The sequence below is a fragment of the Oncorhynchus masou genome, chromosome 7, assembly GCF_036934945.1.
Source record: "Oncorhynchus masou masou isolate Uvic2021 chromosome 7, UVic_Omas_1.1, whole genome shotgun sequence".
NCBI lineage: Eukaryota > Metazoa > Chordata > Actinopteri > Salmoniformes > Salmonidae > Oncorhynchus > Oncorhynchus masou.
The window spans coordinates 4,382,718-4,406,384 of NC_088218.1; the positions used below are offsets into that span (position 1 = coordinate 4,382,718).

General features: G+C 41.2%; 2 protein-coding genes across 2 annotated transcripts; both read left to right on the forward strand.

The window, feature by feature from the left end:
* Positions 1-725: 725 nt before the first annotated feature.
* LOC135542920 (sperm microtubule associated protein 1-like) lies at positions 726-3,637 on the forward strand. The gene is made up of 2 exons (XM_064970059.1): positions 726-1,053; positions 3,480-3,637. The coding sequence occupies exons 1-2, from the start codon at positions 726-728 to the stop codon at positions 3,635-3,637; spliced, it is 486 nt and encodes a 161-aa protein (XP_064826131.1).
* Positions 3,638-6,173: 2,536 nt separating this feature from the next.
* On the forward strand, positions 6,174-23,361 carry LOC135543128 (interleukin-18 receptor 1-like). Its single transcript, XM_064970204.1, is given in 13 exon segments — positions 6,174-6,506; positions 6,764-6,817; positions 7,258-7,386; positions 7,389-7,521; positions 7,738-7,921; positions 10,198-10,366; positions 12,554-12,619; positions 17,209-17,335; positions 17,420-17,544; positions 18,205-18,354; positions 18,980-19,132; positions 21,873-22,057; positions 23,021-23,361. Coding segments are annotated over 12 exon segments (1,647 nt in total). The 5' UTR covers positions 6,174-6,506; positions 6,764-6,774; the 3' UTR covers positions 23,204-23,361.
* Positions 23,362-23,667: the final 306 nt, after the last annotated feature.

Here is a 23,667-nt window from a genome sequence, read left to right on the forward strand (position 1 = left end):
CTGACCTTGTTGCTACGAGCGACGTCACAATAGCCACTTGCAACCCCCGCAGCGAATAGGCAAATAGGCCTGTATAATGACTTTAAGGATCCCTTCAGAGTTGAATCCAGATAGCTCATGTCATGAAAATTGTCACTGTATTTCTGAGACCAATTTAACCAAAAATGGTAGATGAGCAATTGTGCATTGGCATCCCTATTGTGAAGCAATTTTCCCAGCTATATCTGCTGAAACGTAATAAAGACTTAAATGTGCGTCATTTAGCAGGCTTTTGAAGTAAAGTGTAAACGAGCACATTGGCAGGTGCACAACTGACCGGGGAGTGAGAGTTGATTTTACGTGCTTTTGCTGTGATTGTTCATGTGAGTGTTTTTGGCTATTCATGTCCCTCCATACGTTTTGGATTGGGGTCATAAGTATAATAACACACACTGCTGTGTAATGTGTAACACTGTGTTGTTTTATGTGTCGAATTGCTAGGCTTTATCTTGACCAGGTCACAGTTGCAAATGAGAACTTCTTCTCAACTAGCCTACCTGGTTAAATAAAGGTGAAATAAATAAAAAATTAAAAAACTGCACAGTTAGGCCCGAATTTGACCCGCTTTTTAAATTATTTAATGTTAGTAGCCAAGTCTAATTTTAAAAGGCTCTGTGCCTAATTTGTATATATTGAATGTGGACTGATTTGATATATTTTGACATTTCAGAGTTGCATTGCCTAAAATGAATCACTCTGGGCCTGAGAAGCGCGAGCAGAAGTTCGTGCTCGACTGCATCGCTGTCAGTTCGGTTGCGCTCGGGTATGAACACATGCGCCCCCGGCTCTGGTCGGTGCTCCCCGGGTACGACGCACGCAATGACCCCCACGCTGCGCGCTATACGACCACCCCATCGGTGCAGAGGGTCCCACAGAAGACCACCCCGTCGGTGCAGAGAGTCCCACAGAAGACCACCCCGTCGGTGCGGAGGGTCCCGCAGAAGACCGAGAACAAGGAACTGAAGAGCGCCGCTGCCCAAAAGTCCCTAGACCTGAGGAACACTTCCGGAGCAGGTAGGCTGTTCTATTATATTCTAGGATATTCTATTCTATTCTATTATATAGGCTGTTCTATTCTATTTTTTATTTATTTATTTGCATTAAACGGGATTCATAATATGTCCTGTTTGACATCAAATTAGGTCCACAGAATCAGAGAAATAAGTTTACATTTACATTGTATAAGTTGGTCATTTAGCTGACTCTTATCCACAGCTACTTTTTTACAGGTGGTGGCTTTTCTGGCCACCAGGTGTAAATAATCAAGGCATGCCATTGTTTTGACCTATCAAATTAAGGATGGGGGAGAGAGAGGCCTATAGGCTATGTGAAGTGACAAACAGTTGGAGGAGACTGAAGAATAGGCTACAGTTATATTCTGAAGAAACTATTCTATACCCTGCTGACATGCTCTTCTATTCTATTCAATAAATCAAGCTACTTTTATTTAGCAGTAGGTCTACATGGGGTTCATCATCTATACAGGTTTTACATCAGTAGGCCTACATGGGATTTATCATCCATACAGGTTTTACATCAGTAGGCCTACATGGGATTTATCATCCATACAGGTTTTACATCAGTAGGCCTACATGGGATTTATCATCTATACAGGTTTTACATCAGTAGGCCTACATGGGATTTATCATCTATACAGGTTTTACATCAGTAGGCCTACATGGGATTTATCATCCATACAGGTTTTACATCAGTAGGCCTATATGGGATTTATCATCCATACAGGTTTTACATCAGTAGACCTACATGGGATTTATCATCTATACAGGTTTTACATCAGTAGGCCTACATGGGATTTATCATCCATACAGGTTTTACATCAGTAGGCCTGTATGGAATTTATCATCCATACAGGTTTTACATCAGTAGGCCTACATGGGATTTATCATCTATACAGGTTTTTACATCAGTAGGCCTACATGGGGTTCATCATCTATACAGGTTTTACATCAGTGGGTCTACATGGGATTCATAATCTATACAGGTTTTACATCAGTAGGCCTACATGGGATTTATCATCTATACAGCAATTACATCAGTAGGTCTACATGGGATTTATCATCTATACAGGTTTTACATCAGTAGGTCTACATGGGATTTATCATCCATACAGGTTTTACATCAGTAGGCCTACATGGGATTTATCATCCATACAGGTTTTACATCAGTAGGCCTACATGGGATTTATCATCCATACAGGTTTTACATCAGTAGGCCTACATGGGATTTATCATCCATACAGGTTTTACATCAGTAGGCCTATATGGGATTTATCATCCATACAGGTTTTACATCAGTAGACCTACATGGGATTTATCATCTATACAGGTTTTACATCAGTAGGCCTACATGGGATTTATCATCCATACAGGTTTTACATCAGTAGGCCTATATGGGATTTATCATCCATACAGGTTTTACATCAGTAGGCCTACATGGGATTTATCATCTATACAGGTTTTTACATCAGTAGGCCTACATGGGGTTCATCATCTATACAGGTTTTACATCAGTAGGTCTACATGGGATTCATAATCTATACAGCAATTACATCAGTAGGCCTACATGGGATTTATCATCTATACAGGTTTTACATCAGTAGGCCTACATGGGATTTATCATCCATACAGGTTTTACATCAGTAGGCCTACATGGGATTTATCATCCATACAGGTTTTACATCAGTAGGTCTACATGGGATTCATAATCTATACAGCAATTACATCAGTAGGCCTACATGGGATTTATCAACTATACAGGTTTTACATCAGTAGGCCTACATGGGATTTATCATCTATACAGGTTTTACATCAGTAGGTCTACATGGGATTCATAATCTATACAGCAATTACATCAGTAGGCCTACATGGGATTTATCATCTATACAGGTTTTACATCAGTAGGCCTACATGGGATTTATCATCTATACAGGTTTTACATCAGTAGGGCTACATGGGATTTATCATCTATACAGGTTTTACATCAGTAGGACTACATGGGATTTATCATCTATACAGGTTTTACATCAGTAGGGCTACATGGGATTTATCATCTATACAGGTTTTACATCAGTAGGCCTACATGGGATTTATCATCCATACAGGTTTTACATCAGTAGGCCTATATGGGATTTATCATCCATACAGGTTTTACATCAGTAGGCCTACATGGGATTAATCATCCATACAGGTTTTACATCAGTAGGCCTACATGGGATTTATCATCTATACAGGTTTTACATCAGTAGGCCTACATGGGATTAATAATCAATACAGGTTTTTACATCAGTAGGACTACATGGGATTTATCATCTATACAGGTTTTACATCAGTAGGCCTCCATGGGATTCATCATCCATACAGGTTTTACATCATCATCATCATTGCTCAGAGTCACTGGTATCTTGTCTCTGCACCGGACAGGTCACTCCCGAGAGCAGGTGAGCAACCACAGTGGTCTCATGTCGGACATCAAGCCGCTGATAGGCTACAACGGGCGGTTTGGGTTTCGGCGCAACACGCCCAACCTCCGGCGGAACCCGTCCAGCTTCGGAGAGGTGACCACGTTCCAACTCCATTGAGTCCAACGACCGAAAAGGTATCATCATCATTATGAAGTTCCAATGAGCAACAATAAATGCGTCCAGAGAATGTCACCCTATAACTTGATGAGTCATTATTTATGCCTGTTTATCTCTGCTTAACGCTGGGGTGATAATATAACAATAGTGATATTATGTTCACAGACTGCTATAGCCTACTGTCACAGACAATGGATTTCAGGTAGCACCATTGATGTACACTATATATACAAAAGTATGTGGACACCCCTTAAAATGTAGTGGATTTTGCTATTTCAGCCACACCCGTTGCTGACAGATGTATAAAATAGAGCACACCGCCATGCAATCTCCATAGACAAATATTGGCAGTAGAATATGGCCTTACTGCAGAGCTCAGTGACTTTCAACGTGGCACCGTCATAGGATGCCACCTTTCCAACAAGTCAGTTTGTCAAATTTCTATTCTGCTAGAGCTGCCCTGGTCAACTGTTGTTGTTATTGTGAAGTGGAAACGTCTAGGAGCAACAACAGCTAAGCCGGGAAGTTGTAGGCCACACAAGCTTACAGAACGGGACCGCCGACCTCTGAAGCACGTAAAGATCGTCTGTCCTCGGTTACAACACTCACTACTGAGTTCCAAACTGCATCTGGAAGCAACGTCAGCACAATAACTGTTCGTTGGGAGCTTCATGAAATGGGTTTCCATGGTCAAGCAGCCGCACACAAGCCTAAGATCACCATGCGCAATGCCAAGTGTCGGCTGGAGTGGTGTAAAGTTCGCCGCCATTGGACTGGAGCAGTGGAAACACGTTCTCTGGACTGACGAATCAGGCTTCACCATCTGGCAGTCCGACGGACTAATCTGGGTTTGGCTGTAAAGTTTAGTGGGAGAGGAATAATGGATGTGCTTCCATCTTTGTGGCAACAGTTTGGGGAAGGCGCCCTGACCTCAACCCCATTGACCACTTTTGAGATTAGTTGGAATACCGACTGTGAACCAGTCCTAATTAACCAACACCAGTGCCCGTCCTCAGTAATGCTATAATGGAAGCAAGTCCCCGCAGCAATGTTCCAACATCTAGTGGAAAGCCTTCCCATTAGAGTGGAGGCTGTTATAGCAGCAAAGGGGGAACCAACTCCGTATTAATGCCCATGATTATGGAATGAGCAGGTGTCCACATACTTTTGGTCATCTATTGTATTAGTTTACTATCACTAACCAGGTTTCCATCCAAACTTTTTATGAGAATTAAGTAGACTACATTTAAAAAATAATTACAGACCTGATGGAAACATTTTTTTTGTAAACATTCCAAATGTCCACAAAAACAAATGCTAGACAAGGTGGGATCTTTTCCTGTCAGTAAAATTAATTATGAGAGAAATGTTATGGAAACACTTTTATGAGCCAATATTGATATAATAACCATCATATTAAAGTAAATGGTGTCAACTATGACTTGTGTCGTCCTCCCATTATGACGTAGTAGAGAAAGCACGCAGTTTATTAGGCTACAGATGAAATCAATTACGATTAATTTCACAGGGTCTGATTCAGTTTGACTTCCGTTTGACAAATACAAATATTCTTGCTTTGATCCTCAACAACCTCATCATGTAGCCGACCTGCCTAGCCAGCCCGAGCTGTTGGCTAGAGCGCACGGGTCAAGACCAGAGTATGCACATACTGAAAGCTATTTAACTCCAGTTTTTGTGACAAAACTATATGTTGAGTTGAAAATGGGATGGAAACACATTGAACTTTAGATTTTTATTAGATACATGAAAACGCACAGATTTTCATCCCCAAGTCATGTTGGTGGAAACACCACTGGTGGGGTCATTTTCATTCAGTATCTCTAGTTTAAAAAGTATGGCTTTTTATGGGGATTTTCTTTATTACGCTAATTAAAGGTGACTCGATCCACGATAGGATGTTATGCCATAACAAATACACTTTTTCAGCTGCAGACTATGATGATAATGTCCAGAACTGCACTGAAGTCTAACAAAACATGATGATCGATGCTTGACTGCTGTTTGACGAATAACAATACTCCGTCTTAATCATAACTATCTCATGTAAACTCACTAGCCTGCCTGCACAGCCTACCCGCACTTTATCTGCAAACGGTTGACTTGAGCGCTTGTGCCAAGAACGGAGTAGGCACATTTGCTATTTTATGCTAGTTTTGGCGAAACTGTTGGTGGAGTTGAAAATGTGATACAAACACATTGAACTCTAGATTTTATTCGGTACCTGCACATTTGAAGGAAAAACAGCATTTTGTGTGCACTACGTCATCACATGCAGATGTTTTATCCTAAACAAGTCAGTTTAGTGGAAACACCACTGTTGGGGAAGTGCGCATATTCTCTTTATCTGGATTTTTTCAATATTATCATGAAAATCTGTCGCCAATTAGACGTACATCTAGCTAGTGTCGCGGTCTGCTCTCCTCACACACAGAAAGAAGGTGGCGCCAATATCCTAGAAACACCAGGATTTCTGGGAAACCACAAGTATTGTGTAACGCCTTGTCAAGTCTGTATATAGCACCTACAATGGCACTAGAATCACAGTTTCACTTTGTTATCTTCCAGTCAGTAGACTAAGTCTTCATCAGTGGATAGATAGCATGCAACTAGGCCACTAAACGGAGTCACGAGCTTTATTCACTCGGCCCATTTCACTATAGATTATAGGAGGAGTCATGTGAAATATAATATATTAAAATCGAAATTCCAGTTCATACCGAGAACGAAACTGCTATTCTAAAGTTTAAAGGGAAGTAGCCTAGAACAGAAAGCATTACCTCAGTTTCTGTTAATGGTCTGCGAAAATACACAATATAATCTTGGAATTTACCTCCACACTCACAGCTGAGTAAGTTTATTAATTCCTTTACTGAATGTTATTGTATTGTAGGTTATTCTTATTCTATCTATAGTCGTGCAGCTTTCTATAACATAATACAATTATGCTGATCTGGTAGTACCTGTTTATAATTTAACTTTCATGAAATGTTCGCTTAAGTTTCTCTGCTGTCATTTTTTTCAATATATTATTTAAGACTTGGGGTTCTGGGAGTTTTTCACCAACTGACTTTCTCTCTCTGTGTGTTTTTCGGTGTGTGAATTAAGAACATGCGAAGATGACCCCACTGTTTATGTTCCTCGTACTCTCTGCAACCAAAGGTTTGTTAGAATGAGCAGGTCACAACATGTATTATAAGTAACACATGATGAGTATCCTGCTCTAGAAACTGCTGATAACCAACCAAAAAGACCATTCATACAGCAAACCTTTCATCGCTTAATTGTTGTACTATTGAGCACCCCCATAGCAATTTTAATGTTGGTGTAAAATGTTTATTTGTACCACATAAAATATTTGTACAATACATTTAGGCTACCCTACATAATGCACTACTCTTGACCATAGCCCAATGGGGAGCCCTGATCTAAAGTAGTGCACTATTTATAGAGAATAGGGTGCCATGGACCCTGGTCAAAAGTAGTGCACTATATAGGGAATAGGGTGCCATGGACCCTGGTCAAAAGTAGTGCACTATATAGGGAATAAGGTGCCCTCCGTCCTCCACTGAGACGGTCTATCTTGGATGTTCTTCCCACAGAGCTGTTCAGAGGAGGCTGTGCGTTATGTGACTCTCCTCCATCTTCACATAAGCCTGTTGGTGTCCGGGAGGGAGAGATGGCAGTGCTACAGTGCTCACTGTGGACCAGCATGGCAGGGCACAGGGAGGGATCCTGACCCTGGCATGGAGCAACCACTCTGGGCCTGGGGAGCTCCAGGAGCCTGCGGTGTGGATGTCTGAAGACACTCTCGTCATCCTGAGGGTCTCTCCCAACCAACAGGGGTTCTACTCCTGCTCACTACTGTAAGTGTCTGTCTCTTACAAATATAGTTGGCCTTTTATTGTCCGTTTTATCAATCATGCTTTTGTTCTTTAATTGTTTTGTCCTTCCCTCTGATGTATTTTATGCGTCATTCTGTTGATGCGTTGATTCATTGACTGATTGAATGGTTGATGATGTGATTGATTGATTGATTGGTTGATTAATGGTCATCTCTCTCTCTCTCTGGACTGTTTCAGCAACGCCAGTGGCCAGCCCCTGAGGACAGAGTGGTTTAACGTCACAGTGTTCTCTGGCCAGTGTTACACAGATATGACTGCGTATTCAGTCACGTGCTATCTGAGACAGTCCTGTGAAAAGTTAACCTGCACGTCAAACAGCGTCCCACAAAACTTCACAAAACATAATTATACGTGGTACAAGGTATGACCTCTTCTTTTCTTCACCCCCTCCCCCCCCCTCCCCCAGCAGATGACAAAGTAGTAGTAAATATCCACTGATGTTGAGTTTCCACTAGTTCTTCTTACTTGCCTTTGGCTAAAACTAAAAACATGCGTCATTACATGTGCTTGAAGAGGTGAGTTTTCCCTCTAGCCGTTGGCAAGCTGCTATTGAAAAGTCTGTAGATTTTTTTCCACGAGACCAAAAGCCACAGGGTGTTTCCCTGTTATATCATGTTTTTCCCCTGGCCTGAGTGGGTGTCCTCGCTAGCATAGGGACCAGCATCAACGATTTAGTTCACCAGTCATGGATGGTGCAGCAAAACTCTCACAACTCTGTTATGTGATTAGCATCAATAGACACTGGCATTGTATTACCTGTTTATTACCAGTTGATTACCAGATGATTACCAGGTGATTACCAGTTGATTACCAGGTGATTACCAGTTGATTACCAGGTGATTACCAGGTGATTACCAGGTGCTTACCTGTTTATTAATCACATTTATTTATAAAGTCCTTTTTACATCAGCAGATGTGACAAAGTGCTCATACAGAAACCAAGTCTAAAACCCCAAGCAGCAAGCAATGCAAATGTAGAAGCATGGTGGCTAGGAAAACCTCCCTGTGTATTATGTGTATTACCTGTTATTGCCTGTGTATTACCTGTTATTGCCTGTTTATTACCTGTTATTACCTGGTATTACCTGTTTATTACCTGGTATTACCTGTTTATTACCTGTTTATTACCTGTTATTGCCTGTTATTGCCTGTTATTGCCTGTTTATTACCTGGTATTACCTGTTTATTACCTGTTTATTACCTGTTATTGCCTGTTATTGCCTGTTATTACCTGTTATTGCCTGTGTATTACCTGTTATTGCCTGTTATTGCCTGGTATTACCTGTTTATTACCTGTTATTGCCTGTTATTACCTGTTATTACCTGTTTATTACCTGTTATTGCCTGTTATTGCCTGTTATTACCTGTTATTGCCTGTGTATTACCTGTTATTGCCTGTTTATTGCCTGGTATTACCTGTTTATTACCTGTTATTGCCTGTTATTACCTGTTCATTACCTGTTATTACCTGTTATTGCCTGTGTATTACCTGTTATTGCCTGTTTATTACCTGTTATTGCCTGTTATGACCTGTATATTGCCTGTTTATTACCTGTTATTACCTGTTATTACCTGTTATTGCCTGTGTATTATCTGTGTCTTACCTGTTATTGCCTGTTTATTACCTGTTATTGCCTGTTATTACCTGTTATTGCCTGTTATTACCTGTTATTACCTGTTATTACCTGTTATTGCCTATTATTGCCTGTTATTGCCTGTATAGTATATCTGTTTTACCTGTTATTGCCTGTTATTACCTGTTATTGCCTGTTTATTACCTGTTATCGCCTGTTATTACCTGTTATTGCCTGTTATTACCTGTTATCGCCTGTTATTACCTGTTATTGCCTATTATTGCCTGTTATTGCCTGTTATTACCTGTTATTGCCTGTTTATTACCTGTTATCGCCTGTTATTACCTGTTATTGCCTGTTATTACCTGTTATTGCCTGTTTATTGCCTGGTATTACCTGTTTATTACCTGTTATTGCCTGTTATTACCTGTTCATTACCTGTTATTACCTGTTATTGCCTGTGTATTACCTGTTATTGCCTGTTATTACCTGTTCATTACCTGTTATTACCTGTTATTGCCTGTGTATTACCTGTTATTGCCTGTTTATTACCTGTTATTGCCTGTTATGACCTGTATATTGCCTGTTTATTACCTGTTATTACCTGTTATTACCTGTTATTGCCTGTGTATTATCTGTGTCTTACCTGTTATTGCCTGTTTATTACCTGTTATCGCCTGTTATTACCTGTTATTGCCTGTTATTGCCTATTATTGCCTGTTATTACCTGTTATTGCCTGTTATTACCTGTTATTGCCTGTTTATTACCTGTTATTGCCTGTTATTACCTGTTATTGCCTGTTTATTACCTGTTATCGCCTGTTATTACCTGTTATCGCCTGTTATTACCTGTTATCGCCTGTTTATTACCTGTTATCGCCTGTTATTACCTGTTATTGCCTGTTATTACCTGTATAGTATATCTGTTTTACCTGATATTGCCTGTTTATTACGTGTTATTGCCTGTTATTGCCTGTGTATTATCTGTGTCTTACCTGTTATTGTCTGTGTATTACCTGTGTATTACCTGTGTATTACCTGTGTCTTGATTAATGCATTGTAGAACTGTGACACAGAGTTACCCTCTGACTTTGGCGATGGGTACCTGTTCAAAACTGCTTCTGAAAGTGACAATGGTTACTATACCTGCACTTCATACTACACATTCAACTCAAACCTCCATGATGGACAGGTGTTTACCTTGTCCAGAACCATGAAGCGGACAGTTGAAGGTAAGAAGTTACTGGACAGTACTGGATATCAGGGTTGGGATACATTTGTACATTTCAGTAAAATTCAGAAAGTAAATCCAATTCCAATTTGAAATGTTTATTAATTGAAAGAGAATTGAAGAGAATTAGAATTTCAGTGTACTTCCTGAATCGACTGGAATTGAAATGGAATTGACCCCAATCCTGCTGTATGGTTTTGGAGCTTCTGACCTTTTGCAAAGATACCTTGAAATGTATTTGTCAATTAAGATGTATTTCACGTTTGGTGGATCTGAACCTGGGTTATAGGGGAAGGCTAAAGACAATGCAAGAACAAGGATCTGGAACTTATGTCCATATTGATGCTTTATTCTGTTCAAAACTATTTATAGAAAGAGTTTCCTTTTAACTACATTCATGTTTGTGTTTCAGCTACATTCATGTTTCTGTTCCAGCAACAGTGATATTTCTGTTTCAGCTACAGTGATATTTCTGTTTCAGCTACAGTTATATTTCTGTTTCAGCTACAGTGATATTTGATATTAGGTACAGTGATATTTCTGTTTCAGCTACAGTGATATTTCTGTTTCATCTACAGTGATATTTCTGTTTCAGCTACATTGATATTTCTGTTTCAGTTAGTGATATTTGATATTAGGTACAGTGATATTTCTGTTTCAGCTACATTGATATTTCTGTTTCAGTTAGTGATATTTGATATTAGGTACAGTTATATTTCTGTTTCAGCTACAGTGATATTTGATATTAGGTACAGTGATATTTCTGTTTCAGCTACAGTGATATTTCTGTTTCAGCTACAGTGATATTTGATATTAGGTACAGTGATATTTCTGTTTCAGCTACAGTGATATTTCTGTTTCATCTACAGTGATATTTCTGTTTCAGCTACATTGATATTTCTGTTTCAGTTAGTGATATTTGATATTAGGTACAGTGATATTTCTGTTTCAGCTACATTGATATTTCTGTTTCAGTTAGTGATATTTGATATTAGGTACAGTTATATTTCTGTTTCAGCTACAGTGATATTTGATATTAGGTACAGTGATATTTCTGTTTCAGCTACAGTGATATTTCTGTTTCAGCTACAGTGATATTTCTGTTTCAGCAACAGTAATATTTGGTATTAGGTACAGTGATATTTCTGTTTCAGCTACAGTGATATTTCTGTTTCAGTTACAGTGATATTTCTGTTTCAGCTACAGTGATATTTCTGTTTCAGCGACAGTGATATTTCTGTTTCAGCTACAGTAATATTTGATATTAGGTACAGTGATATTTCTGTTTCAGCTACAGTGATATTTCTGTTTCAGTTACAGTGATATTTCTGTTTCAGCGACAGTGATATTTCTGTTTCAGCTACAGTGATATTTCTGTTTCAGCTACAGTGATATTTCTGTTTCAGTTACAGTGATATTTCTGTTTCAGCTACAGTGATATTTCTGTTTCAGCTACATTGATATTTCTGTTTCAGTTACAGTGATATTTCTGTTTCAGCTACAGTGATATTTCTGTTTCAGCAACAGTGATATTTCTGTTTCAGTTACAGTGATATTTCTGTTTCAGCTACAGTGATATTTCTGTTTCAGCTACAGTGATATTTCTGTTTCAGCTACAGTGATATTTGGTATTAGGTACAGTGATATTTCTGTTTCAGCTACAGTGATATTTCTGTTTCAGTTACAGTGATATTTCTGTTTCAGCGACAGTGATATTTCTGTTTCAGCTACAGTGATATTTCTGTTCCAGCAACAGTGATATTTCTGTTTCAGCTACATTCATATTTCTGTTTCAGCTACAGTGATATTTGATATTAGGTACAGTGATATTTCTGTTTCAGCTACAGTGATATTTCTGTTTCAGCTACAGTGATATTTCTGTTTCAGCTACAGTGATATTTCTGTTTCAGCTACAGTGATATTTGATATTAGGTACAGTGATATTTCTGTTTCAGCTACAGTGATATTTCTGTTTCAGCTACAGTGATATTTCTGTTTCAGCTACAGTGATATTTGGTATTAGGTACAGTGATATTTCTGTTTCAGTTACAGTGATATTTCTGTTTCAGCTACAGTGATATTTCTGTTTCAGTTACAGTGATATTTGAGTTTTGAATACAGTGATATTTGAGCTTTGAATACAGTGATATTTGAGTTTTGAATACAGTGATATTATTGTATTGTACAGGAAGTTCCCTGGTTATGCTAAAGATCATCGAACCTCGGGATGGGGAGGTTATTGAAGTAGATATGGGTGAGTTCCTCTCTACCTATCTGTATGGGTGTCAATTAGTGTCTTTACTGTCACGTGTGTGTGAATGTGTGTGCAGGGTTGGGGAGTAACGGATTACATTTTTAAAAACTGTAATCTATTACTTTACCAGCAAAAAAAATAAATTATAATTGTCATCAGATTACAGATACTTTTGAAAAACATGATGATTACTTCGAGGATTACTTTTAAATTCAGAAAGGATGTATGCGAAAACAAATATTTTGTTTATTTATTTATTTTATTTCACCTTTATTTAACCAGGTAGGCTAGTTGAGAACAAGTTCTCATTTGCAACTGTGATTCTGGCCAAGATAAAGCTTAGCAATTCGACACGTACAACAACACAGAGTTACACATGGAATAAAGAAAACATACAGTCAATAATACAGTAGAACAAAAGAAAACAAAAAGTCTATATACAGTGAGTGCAAATGAGGTGAGTTAAGGAAATAAATAGGCCATGGTGGTGAAGTAATTACAATATAACATTTAAACACTGGAATGGTAGATGTGCAGAAGATGAATGTGCAAGTAGAGATACTGGGGTGCAAAGGAGCCAAATAAATAAATACAGTATGGGGATGACGTAGGTAGACATATGGGCTGTTTACAGATGGGCTATGTACAGGTGCAGTGATCTGTGAGCTGCTCTGGCAGCTGGTGCTTAAAGCTAGTGAAGGAGATGTGAGTCTCCAGCTTCAGGGATTTTTGCAGTTCGTTCCAGTCATGGGCAGCAGAGAACTGGAAGGAAAGACAACCAAAAGAGGAATTGGCTTTGGGGGTGACCAGTGAGATATACCTCCTGGAGCGCGTGCTACGAGTGGGTGCACCTATGGTGAGCTGAGATAAGGCGGGGCTTTACCTTACAGAGACTTGTAGATAACCTGTAGCCAGTGAGTTTGGCTACGAGTATGAAGCGAGGGCCAACCAAGGTCGCAATGGTGGGTAGTGTATGGGGCTTTGGTGACAAAACGGATGGCACTGTGATAGACTGCATCCAGTTTGTTGAGTAGAGTGTTGGAGGCTATTTTATAGATGACATCACCGAAGTCCAGGATCGGTAGGATGTCAGTTTGACGAGGGTCTGTTTGACAGCATGAGTGAAGGAGGCTTTGTTGTGATATAGGAAGCCGATTCTAGATTTAATTTTGGATTGGAGATGCTTAATGTGAGTCTGGAAGGAGAGTTTACAGTCTAACCAGACATCTAGGTATTTGTAGTTGTCCACGTATTCTAAGTCAGAGCCGTCCAGAGTAGTGATGCTGGACAGGCGAGCAGGTGCGGGCAGTGATCGGTTGAATAGCATGCATTTAGTTTTACTTGCATTTAAGAGCAGTTGGAGACCACGGAAGGAGAGTTGTATGGCATTGAAGCTCATCTGGAGGTTAGTTAACACAGTGTCCAAAGAGGGGCCAGAAGTATACAGAATGATGTTGTCTGCGTAGAGGTGTATCAGAGAATCACCAGCAGCAAGAGCAACATCATTGATGTATACAGAGAAGAGAGTCGGCCCGAGGGTGGAACCCTGTGGCACCCCCATAGAGACTGCCAGAGGTCTGGACAACTGGCCCTCCGATTTGAGTTTGAGTTTATTTTATTTTTACAGGGACAGAGCACATTAATCAACGTTTTAGTAAAAGTGCCGGTTTTAGCCAGCCGGCTAATTTTCAACCGCAGTCCCTGGGCAGGTCATTAAAAACAATTACAATATAGACAATCATTGAGCAGTGAGCACACGCAGAGCAACATAGGACAAGTAAGACATAGCATACAGACAGAGCAACATAGGACAAGCAAGACGTAGCATGCAGACAGAGCAACATAGAACAAAAAGCAGCAAGACAAAATTCATAAAAGCAACAAAGTGTTTCCACACTTCACAAGCTACAGACAACATACAACATGGATGCGGAAATACACAGCTAGGGATTATGATCACAAATCTCATTGACCTTTAGCCATGTATTCATACATTTTGTGAAAGTGTGATAGGTGGTGCAGTTATGTGTGTCTGATGGCAGTGTATTCCAGACATGGGAAGCTCTCACAGAGAAAGCGGATTTACTAAAGGTGCTTTTCCTTAAGGGAACTATACAGTCACCTCTCATGGCAGACCTTGTGGATCTGCTTGCCATTTGTTTGGGTTTTCAGTTTAACAAAAGTACTGAGTGGAGGGAGACCCAGGCCATTTAGGATCTTGAATACAAGACATGCGTCAGTGTACTGCACAAGATTTCCCCAACTCAGGAGCTCATGCTTTCTGAGGATGTAACAGTGACGATAGCTATTGGGCTTCCTATCAAGCACTTTGAGAGCCTGTTTGCAGACAGACTGAATAGGTTTTAATGGTGTACAGCAAGCTTGGGCCCAACTAGTCAAGCAGTATGTTAAGTGGGGGAGTATCATAGATTTGAAGTACAGTTTGGCTACCTCTGTAGTCAAACAATTTCGTATAAATCGGAAATTAGCTAGGTTGAATTTGGTTGTCTGAATGACCTTTTTCACATGCTTTTTAAAAGAGAGGTTGGAATCAAGTATGATGCCAAGGTACTTAAAATCAGATACCACCTGGAGCTTCTCCCCTGACACATAGACATCTGGCTCAGTAGCATCTGTTGTCCTCTTTGTAAAGAACATGCAAACAGTTTTTTTCACATTGAGATGCAAACGCATGTCACTGAGACACTTTGTAACCTGGACCATTACAGTAGTGTGTTCTTGTGCAGCTTGTTGTTTGCTCTAAGCATGCACATATATCACAGTATCATCTGCATACATTTGAACTTCAGACCCAGTACAGACAGAAGGCAGATCATTAATGTACAGGCTGAACAGGAGGGGCCCCAGTATTGACCCTTGGGGCACGCCCACATCATAGCTAAGAGTGGACGACAGCTCATTGCTCACTCTGACACACTGAGTTCTGCCTTCAAGGTATGATTTCATCCATCTCAAGGCATCGGGGGAAAAGTTGAACTTGGTAATTTTGTGATGAGAATCTCATGGTTAACAGTATCAAAAGCCTTCCTTTAGGTCCAGAAACACAGCCCCAACAACGCCCCCTTTGTCCATCTTTGACTTCACATTTTCCAGAAGAAAGCAGTTGGCCGTTTCTGTGGAGTGTTTCGCTCTGAAGCCAAACTGCATGGAGTGTAATGTGGCTGTTTTTGAGGTGGGCAATCAGTTGTTCTGCTACACACTTTTCAACAACCTTCGACAGCACAGGTAGTATACTAATGGGCCTGTAGTTACTCACGTCAGCAGGGTCGCCCCATTTAAAGATGGACGTTATTATGGCCGACTTCCATACCCTTGGAAAAACACCGAGACCAATAGATGTGTTGGTGACCTTAGTAATGGGGCCAATGAGTGACTCTTTGTAGTTTTTAAGAAAGGTAGAGTCCAGCCCAAATACATCTTTGACTTTAGAGTTCTTTAGTGAGCTAATCACCTTGTTCACCTTTGACTCAGAAACCTCCCTTATGATGAAGACAGGTTGAGCGTCATTCACTAGCACTGAGCCCAAGAAACCAGTGGAGGGGTTCTGTGTCAGTACCCTAACAGAGTTAATAAAGTAGGAATTGAAGGCTATTGCTATTTCAACTGCATCCTGTGTTAGATTGTTATTCACCATGATTTATAGTCTTTTTGCAGTGTTACTATGGTATTTCCCTGTTAACTTTTGTAGATTCTCCCAAATGAATTTAGAATTTCCCTTTGCTTCACCAATTATGTTAATAAAAACGTTTGCCTTGGCCTGTCTTATTTCTTTCATCACCTTATTTCTCAACATGGTAAACCTACATCTGTCATGCTCCAATTTGGATCTTAGGGCTAATTTTAGAGCATAATCTCTTTCTTTCATCAATTTCCAGATTTCTCCATTTAGCCAAGGAATAGTTTTCTTTTGGCCAAGTTTGGATTTGATTTTCTTTAGGAAACCATTTATTGTAGTCTGGATTGTGGATAGAAAAACCTGACTATCAGCTTCCACGTCTGTATTGGACAAGAGATCATTCCAGTTAATTCCCTTAATTGCGTTTTCAAAATAGTTTAATTCACTCTTAGGTATTCTTAGTTGATCCGGCTTTCTAACAGTAGAGAGGTTAAACCTGCTCTTAGACAGCTTTCTGGCTATAAGTGTCAGATTATGATCAGATAGCCCAGTAACCATATTGAATGATGTAGTCACTCTCTCTGGTTTATTACTGAGCACCAAATCAATCTGTGTTTTAGAGCAACAAGTCACCCTGGTTGGCCCTTTAACTAGCTGTGTAAGGTCAAAGGTATTAGTGATCCGTTTGAGGGTTTTCCTACAGACTTGTCTTCATAATTAATGTTAAAATCTCCCATTAAGATGACCTCTTTCCCAAAGTCACATTCCCTAAGCATGTTATTAAACTGATCAAAAAACATATATTTGTTGATGTAAAGAGCGTGGGGCCTAGGATTGAGCCTTGGGGTACTCCTTTGGTGACAGGGAGTGGCTGAGGCTGTCTGACTTTATACACGGCACTCTATGAGAGGTAGCTAGCAAAGTGTTAGTGAATGTTATGTGTTTTCTCCAGGATCTACTGTGGTGGTGGTCTGCAGGGCTGTCCTGACCTCTGAATATGACCAATTATACTGGATGGAAAACAGATCTTTTGTGAAGAATAACCAGAAGACCCTACCAGTGTTTTATAACGTTTCACAGTGAGTACACTCACTACAGAACAGAGCTGGATTCAAATACTATTTTAAATCACTTAACATAACACACTTGACTGTTTTCTCCAGAGAGGATGACCAGGCATCACTGGTGATCAGGCAGGTGTCAGAGGAGCAGCTGAGGAACACATACACCTGTCAAGTGGATTCTTCATCTGGGAACTCCAAGGTCTCCATCACCTTCAAACAGAAGAGTAAGTCAAGCAGCCTCTTAAAGGGACATCTTAGCTTTCCAATCATTAAAAAATATTACAGAGTCTGCCTTTATCAAACTCTACTGGTCATTTCACAGAACCCTCTCTTCTGCTCTTAGGTTACCATGACATTTAATCAAGAAGATATTATCTCTTCTGCTCTTAGGTTACCATGACATTTAATCAATAAGATATTATCTATTCTGCTCTTAGGTTACCATGACATTTAATCAATAAAATATTATCTATTCTGCTCTTAGGCTACCATGACATTTAATCAAGAAGATATTATCTCTTCTGCTCTTAGGTTACCATGACATTTAATCAAGAAGATATTATCTCTTCTGCTCTTAGGTTACCATGACATTTAATCAAGAAGATATTATCTCTTCTGCTCTTAGGTTACCATGACATTTAATCAATAAGATATTATCTATTCTGCTCTTAGGTTACCATGACATTTAATTAAGAATATATTATGATCACTTCTGTGTGAAATGATGATGATTTTCTGTGATTTGTTTTTCTCTCCAGTTTCTCTTTCTGCTGTACAGTAACAGCGGTTTGATATAACCGTGTGTGTGTGTGTGTGTGTGTGTGTGTGTGTGTGTGTGTGTGTGTGTGTGTGTGTGTGTGTGTGTATTTCATGTCACCCTTTAGGTCTACCCCAGTTCCACTTCCTGGTGCTGGGTATAGTGGGGGTCTTTGTCGTAACGGTGGTGGTGGTGACTGTTGTCTATGTCAAGCTGAAGGTGGACATCATTCTATTTCTCAGAGATGATCTGGGTTGGCATCATCACAACGTCTCTGGTGAGAATAACACCTAACGCCAAACATGCCAATGTCTCATGCAAACAGTCTTGTTGTAGATCGTGTTTCACCACATGATTTGGATGAATTGTGTTCGTTTCAAATGGGATGTGTAACAACACCTAAGTACTGTGTTATAATGCCTATTTACTGTGTTATAATGCCTATCTGCTGTGTTATAATGCCTATGTGCTGTGTTATAATGTCTATGTACTGTGTTATAATGCATATGTACTGTGTTATAATGCCTATCTGCTGTGTTATAATGCCTATCTGCTGTGTTATAATGCCTATGTGCTGTGTTATAATGCCTATCTGCTGTGGTATAATGCCTATGTGCTGTGTTATAATGCCTATGTGCTGTGTTATAATGCCTATGTACTGTGTTATAATGCCTATGTGCTGTGTTATAATGCCTATGTGCTGTGTTATAATGCCTATGTACAGTGTTATAATGCCTATGTGCTGTGTTACATTGTCTATGTTCTGTGTTATAATGCCTATGTGCTGTGTTATAATGCCTATGTGCTGTGTTATAATGCCTATGTACAGTGTTATAATGCCTATGTGCTGTGTTACATTGTCTATGTTCTGTGTTATAACTTGCCTGAATGGTGTGTTTCAGATGGGAAGCGTTACGATGCCTATGTGTTGTGTTATAAGAGTGACACAGAGTCAGGTGTCAGTGAGGAGGACAGGCGTCAGGTGGAGGAGGTGCTGGAGGGGAAGTATGGTTACAGCCTGTGTCTCTACGACCGTGACGTGCTTCCTGGGGAGGGTGAGTCAGTCCACTGTCCTCACATTCCTCCTCATACTGGTGTGTGTGTGTGTGTGTGTGTGTGTGTGCACTGTTCCTCTACCTCTACCTGTTCCTCTACCTCTACCTGTTCCTCTACCTGTTCTTCTACCTCTACCTGTTCCTCTACCTCTACCTGTTCCTCTACCTGTTCCACTACCTGCACCTGGTCCTCTACCTCTACCTGTTAATCTACCTGTATGTTCCTCTACCTCTACCTGTGCCTCTACCTCAACCTGTTCCTGTACCTGTTCATCTACCTGTACCTGTTCCTCTACCTGTTCCTCTACATCTACCTGTTCTTCTACCTCTACCTGTTCCTCTACCTCTACCTGTTCTTCTACCTTTACCTGTTCCTCTACCTCTACCTGTTCCACTACCTGTACCTGTTCCTCTACCTCTACCTGTTCCACTACCTCTACCTGTTCTTCTACCTGTACCTGTTCCTCTACCTGTTCCTCTACATCTACCTGTTCTTCTACCTCTACCTGTTCCTCTACCTCTACCTGTTCTTCTACCTGTGCCTCTACCTCAACCTGTTCCTGTACCTGTTCATCTACCTGTACCTGTCCCTCTACCTGTTCCTCTACATCTACCTGTTCTTCTACCTCTACCTGTTCCTCTACCTCTACCTGTTCTTCTACCTCTACCTGTTCCTCTACATCTACCTGTTCTTCTACCTTTACCTGTTCCTCTACCTCTACCTGTTCCACTACCTGTACCTGTTCCTCTACCTCTACCTGTTCTTCTACCTCTACCTGTTCCACTACCTCTACCTGTTCTTCTACCTCTACCTGTTCTTCTACCTCTACCTGTTCCACTACCTCTACCTGTTTTTCTACCTCTACCTGTTCCACTACCTCTACCTGTTTTTCTACCTCTACCTGTTCTTCTACCTCTACCTGTTCCACTACCTCTACCTGTTCTTCTACCTCTACCTGTTCTTCTACCTCTACCTGTTCCTCTACCTGTTCATCTGTTCTTCCTGTTCCTCTACCTGTTCATTCTACCTGTACCTGTTCCTCTACCTCTTCATCTACCTCTACCTGTTCTTCTACCTGTACCTGTTCCTCTACCTGTTCCTCTACCTCTACCTGTTCCTCTACCTCTACCTGTTCCTCTACCTCTACATGGTCCTCTACCTGTTCCTCTACCTTTTCATCTACCTGTACATGTTCCTCTACCTCTACCTGTTCTTCTACCTCTACCTGTTCCTCTACCTGTTCCTCTACCTCTACCTGTCCCTCTACCTCAGTTCCTGTATCTGTTCCTTTTCCCGTTCCTGTACCTGTTCCTGTATCTGTTGCTGTTCCTGTATCTGTTCCTGTATCTGTTGCTGTTTCTGTTCCTGTATCTGTACCCGTTCCTGTACCTGTTCCTGTATCTATACCTGTTCCTGTATCTGTTCCTGTACCTGTTCCTGTTTCTGTTCCTGTATCTGTTCCTGTACCCGTTCCTGTATCTGTACCCATTCCTGTATCTGTTCCTGTACCTCTGTTCCTGTACCTGTTCCTGTACCTCTGTTCCTGTATCTGTTCCTGTATCTGTTCCTGTACCTGTTCTTCCTGTTTCTGTATCTGTTCCTGTACCTCTGTTCCTGTACCCGTTCCTGTTCCTCTGTTCCTGTACCTGTATCTGTTCCTGTACCTGTTCTTCCTGTTCCTGTATCTGTTTCTGTACCTCTGTTCCTGTATCTGTTCCTGTACCTCTGTTCCTGTACCTCTGTTCCTGTATCTGTTCCTGTATCTGTTCCTGTACCTCTGTTCCTGTATCTGTTTCTGTACCTCTGTTCCTGTATCTGTTCCTGTACCTGTTCTTCCTGTTCCTGTATCTGTTCCTGTACCTCTGTTCCTGTTTCTGTTCCTGTACCTGTTCTTCCTGTTCCTGTATCTGTTCCTGTACCTCTGTTCCTGTTTCTGTTCCTGTACCTGTTCTTCCTGTTCCTGTTTCTGTTCCTGTACCTGTTCTTCCTGTTCCTGTATCTGTTCCTGTACCTGTTCTTCCTGTTCCTGTATCTGTTCCTGTACCTCTGTTCCTGTACCCGTTCCTGTTCCTGTACCTGTATCTGTTCCTGTATCTGTTCCTGTACCTCTGTTCCTGTACCTCTGTTCCTGTACCTGTTCTTCCTGTTCTTGTACTGTTCTGTATCTGTTCCTGTTTCCTATGTTGTTCCTGTATCTGTTCCTGTACCTGTTCTTCCTGTTCCTGTATCTGTTCCTGTACCTCTGTTACATTTATCTGTTCCTACATTTTCCTGTATCTGTTCATGTTGGTTCCTGTATCTGTTCCTGTACCTGTTCTGTATCTGTTCATCTGTTCCTGTAGCGATCTTTCCTGTACCTGTTCCTGTATCTGTTCCTGTACCTCTGTTCCTGTATCTGTTCCTGTATCTGTTCCTGTACCTCTGTTCCTGTATCTGTTCCTGTACCCGTTCCTGTTCCTGTACTGTTCTGTTCCTGTACCTGTACCTCTGTATCTGTTCCTGTACCTCCTCTGTTCCTGTACCTCTGTTCCTGTATCTGTTCCTGTATCTGTTCCTGTACCTCTGTTCCTGTATCTGTATCTGTTCTGTCTGTACCCGTTCCTGTTCCTGTATCTGTATCTGTTCCTGTACCCGTTCCTGTTCCTGTACCTGTATCTGTTCCTGTATCTGTTCCTGTATCTGTTCCTGTACCTCTGTTCCTGTATCTGTATCAGTAAAGTATGTGCTCTGTGTTTCCAGCGGTGACTGAGGCGGTGCTGGGGTGTATAGAGCAGAGCCGGAGACTGATCCTGGTGCCCAGCAGTCTGGGGCTGAACCCAGGGCAGGACAGCCAGTATAGTCTGCTCACTGGGCTCCATGCTGCACTGGTGGAACGGCAGACCTGGCTAATCCTCATCCAGACAGAGTCAGCCCCAGACAGCCAGGTAGTTATGCCTAAGGACGAGTTCTGCCTATGGACGACAAACAGCTTTGGTGCCATGTGTCCCAAATGGCACCCTATTCCCTATATAGTGTTATGGGCCCAAAGTAGTGCACTATAATGGGAACCTGGAGCTGGTGCCATCTAACTAAATAAACAGGATGATTTGGAGCTGGTGAATGTGCGCTGTCCCTGTCAAATCAATTTCCCAAATAAACAGGTAGACCTGGAGCTGGTGCCATGCTGTCTTTCTAACTAAATAAACAGGTAGACCTGGAGCTGGTGCCATGATGTCTATCTAACTAAATAAACAGGTAGACCTGGAGCTGGTGCCATGCTGTCTATCTAACTAAATAAACAGGTAGACCTGGAGCTGGTGCCATGCTGTCTTTCTGCTTCAATTCCATTTCCTTTAAAACGGCTTCAACTACTTTTCAAACGGCATCAACTCCATTTCCTTTAAACACCCTGGACAATTCCATTTCCTTTGAAACGGCTTCAACTACTTTTCCTTTCCGAAGCTGACTAGAAACACTTTGTATTTTTCCACTTTTACAATTGGTTGTGCATGTTTGTTTTCAGTGCTTTTTCGAAATTCTATTTTGTAATGAAAAGCGCTACATAAGTCAATTAGTAATTGTAGCCTTAACACAACACCTAGTGATCTTGTTCAAAGGGTTCGGATCTCTTGGTGTAACAACTAAGGTTACACCAACTAACAACTAAGGCTACCCCCCCCCACAATTCCAAAAGATTCACTACATTATTCTGTAAACGTTTTAGGTGGATCTGGTGATACCCCCCCCCCAAAAGATTCACTACATTATTCTGTAAACGTTTTAGGTGGATCTGGTGCTACCCCCCCACCCCCCCCCCAAAAGATTCACTACATTATCCTGTAAACGTTTTAGGTGGATCTGGAGCTACCCCCCAGAAGATTCACTACATTATTCTGTAAACATTTTAGGTGGATCTGAAGCTGGACTCCCTCCCCGAGGCCCTGCGGCTGCTGGCCCAGTCAGGACACACCGTCACCTGGAGGGGCTCCCACTCCAAACCCCTCTCCTCAGCCTTCTGGAAGGAGCTGCGCTACCGTATGCCTGCCACGACCAGACGGCGCCCCCCGAAGGACGAGAGGACCATTCCGTGATTATATAGGCTCCAGGGCAGGGTTTGGGTTCAGTCAATTCACAAAGTAAACTCAAATTCAAATGATATAATGGCATCTATTTTCAATTATCTTCACCCCCAACCCTGCTCCGGGGTGTGTTGGAATGGTGTGGGCTTACCCCAGCAACAGAATGGTGTGGGCTTCCTTCCAATGCATTTTAGAATGGTGTAAAAAGGCTTGTCTGTGCAACAGAATGGTGTGGGCTTACCCCAGCAACAGAATGGTGTGGGCTTACCCCAGCAACAGAATGGTGTGGGCTTACCCCGGTAACAGAATGGTGTGGGCTTACCCCAGCAACAGAATGGTGTGGGCTTAGATTTTCACTGGACAGCTACTTTAAGACCCATTGACTCTGCTTGTCTAGTAGACAGAAGAATTGTCTTTCTCGCTCTACCTGTTTCTCTCTGTCACCAGAATGGTGGGGCCAGACCCCCCCCCCCAGC

Coding starts and splice junctions, on each gene's coding strand:
- LOC135542920 (XM_064970059.1), top strand. CDS start 726: ATGAATCACTCTGGGCCTGAGAAGCGCGAGCAGAAGTTCGTGCTCGAC. Junction 1,054..3,479: donor GAGGAACACTTCCGGAGCAG/GTAGGCTGTTCT, acceptor TGCACCGGACAG/GTCACTCCCGAGAGCAGGTG.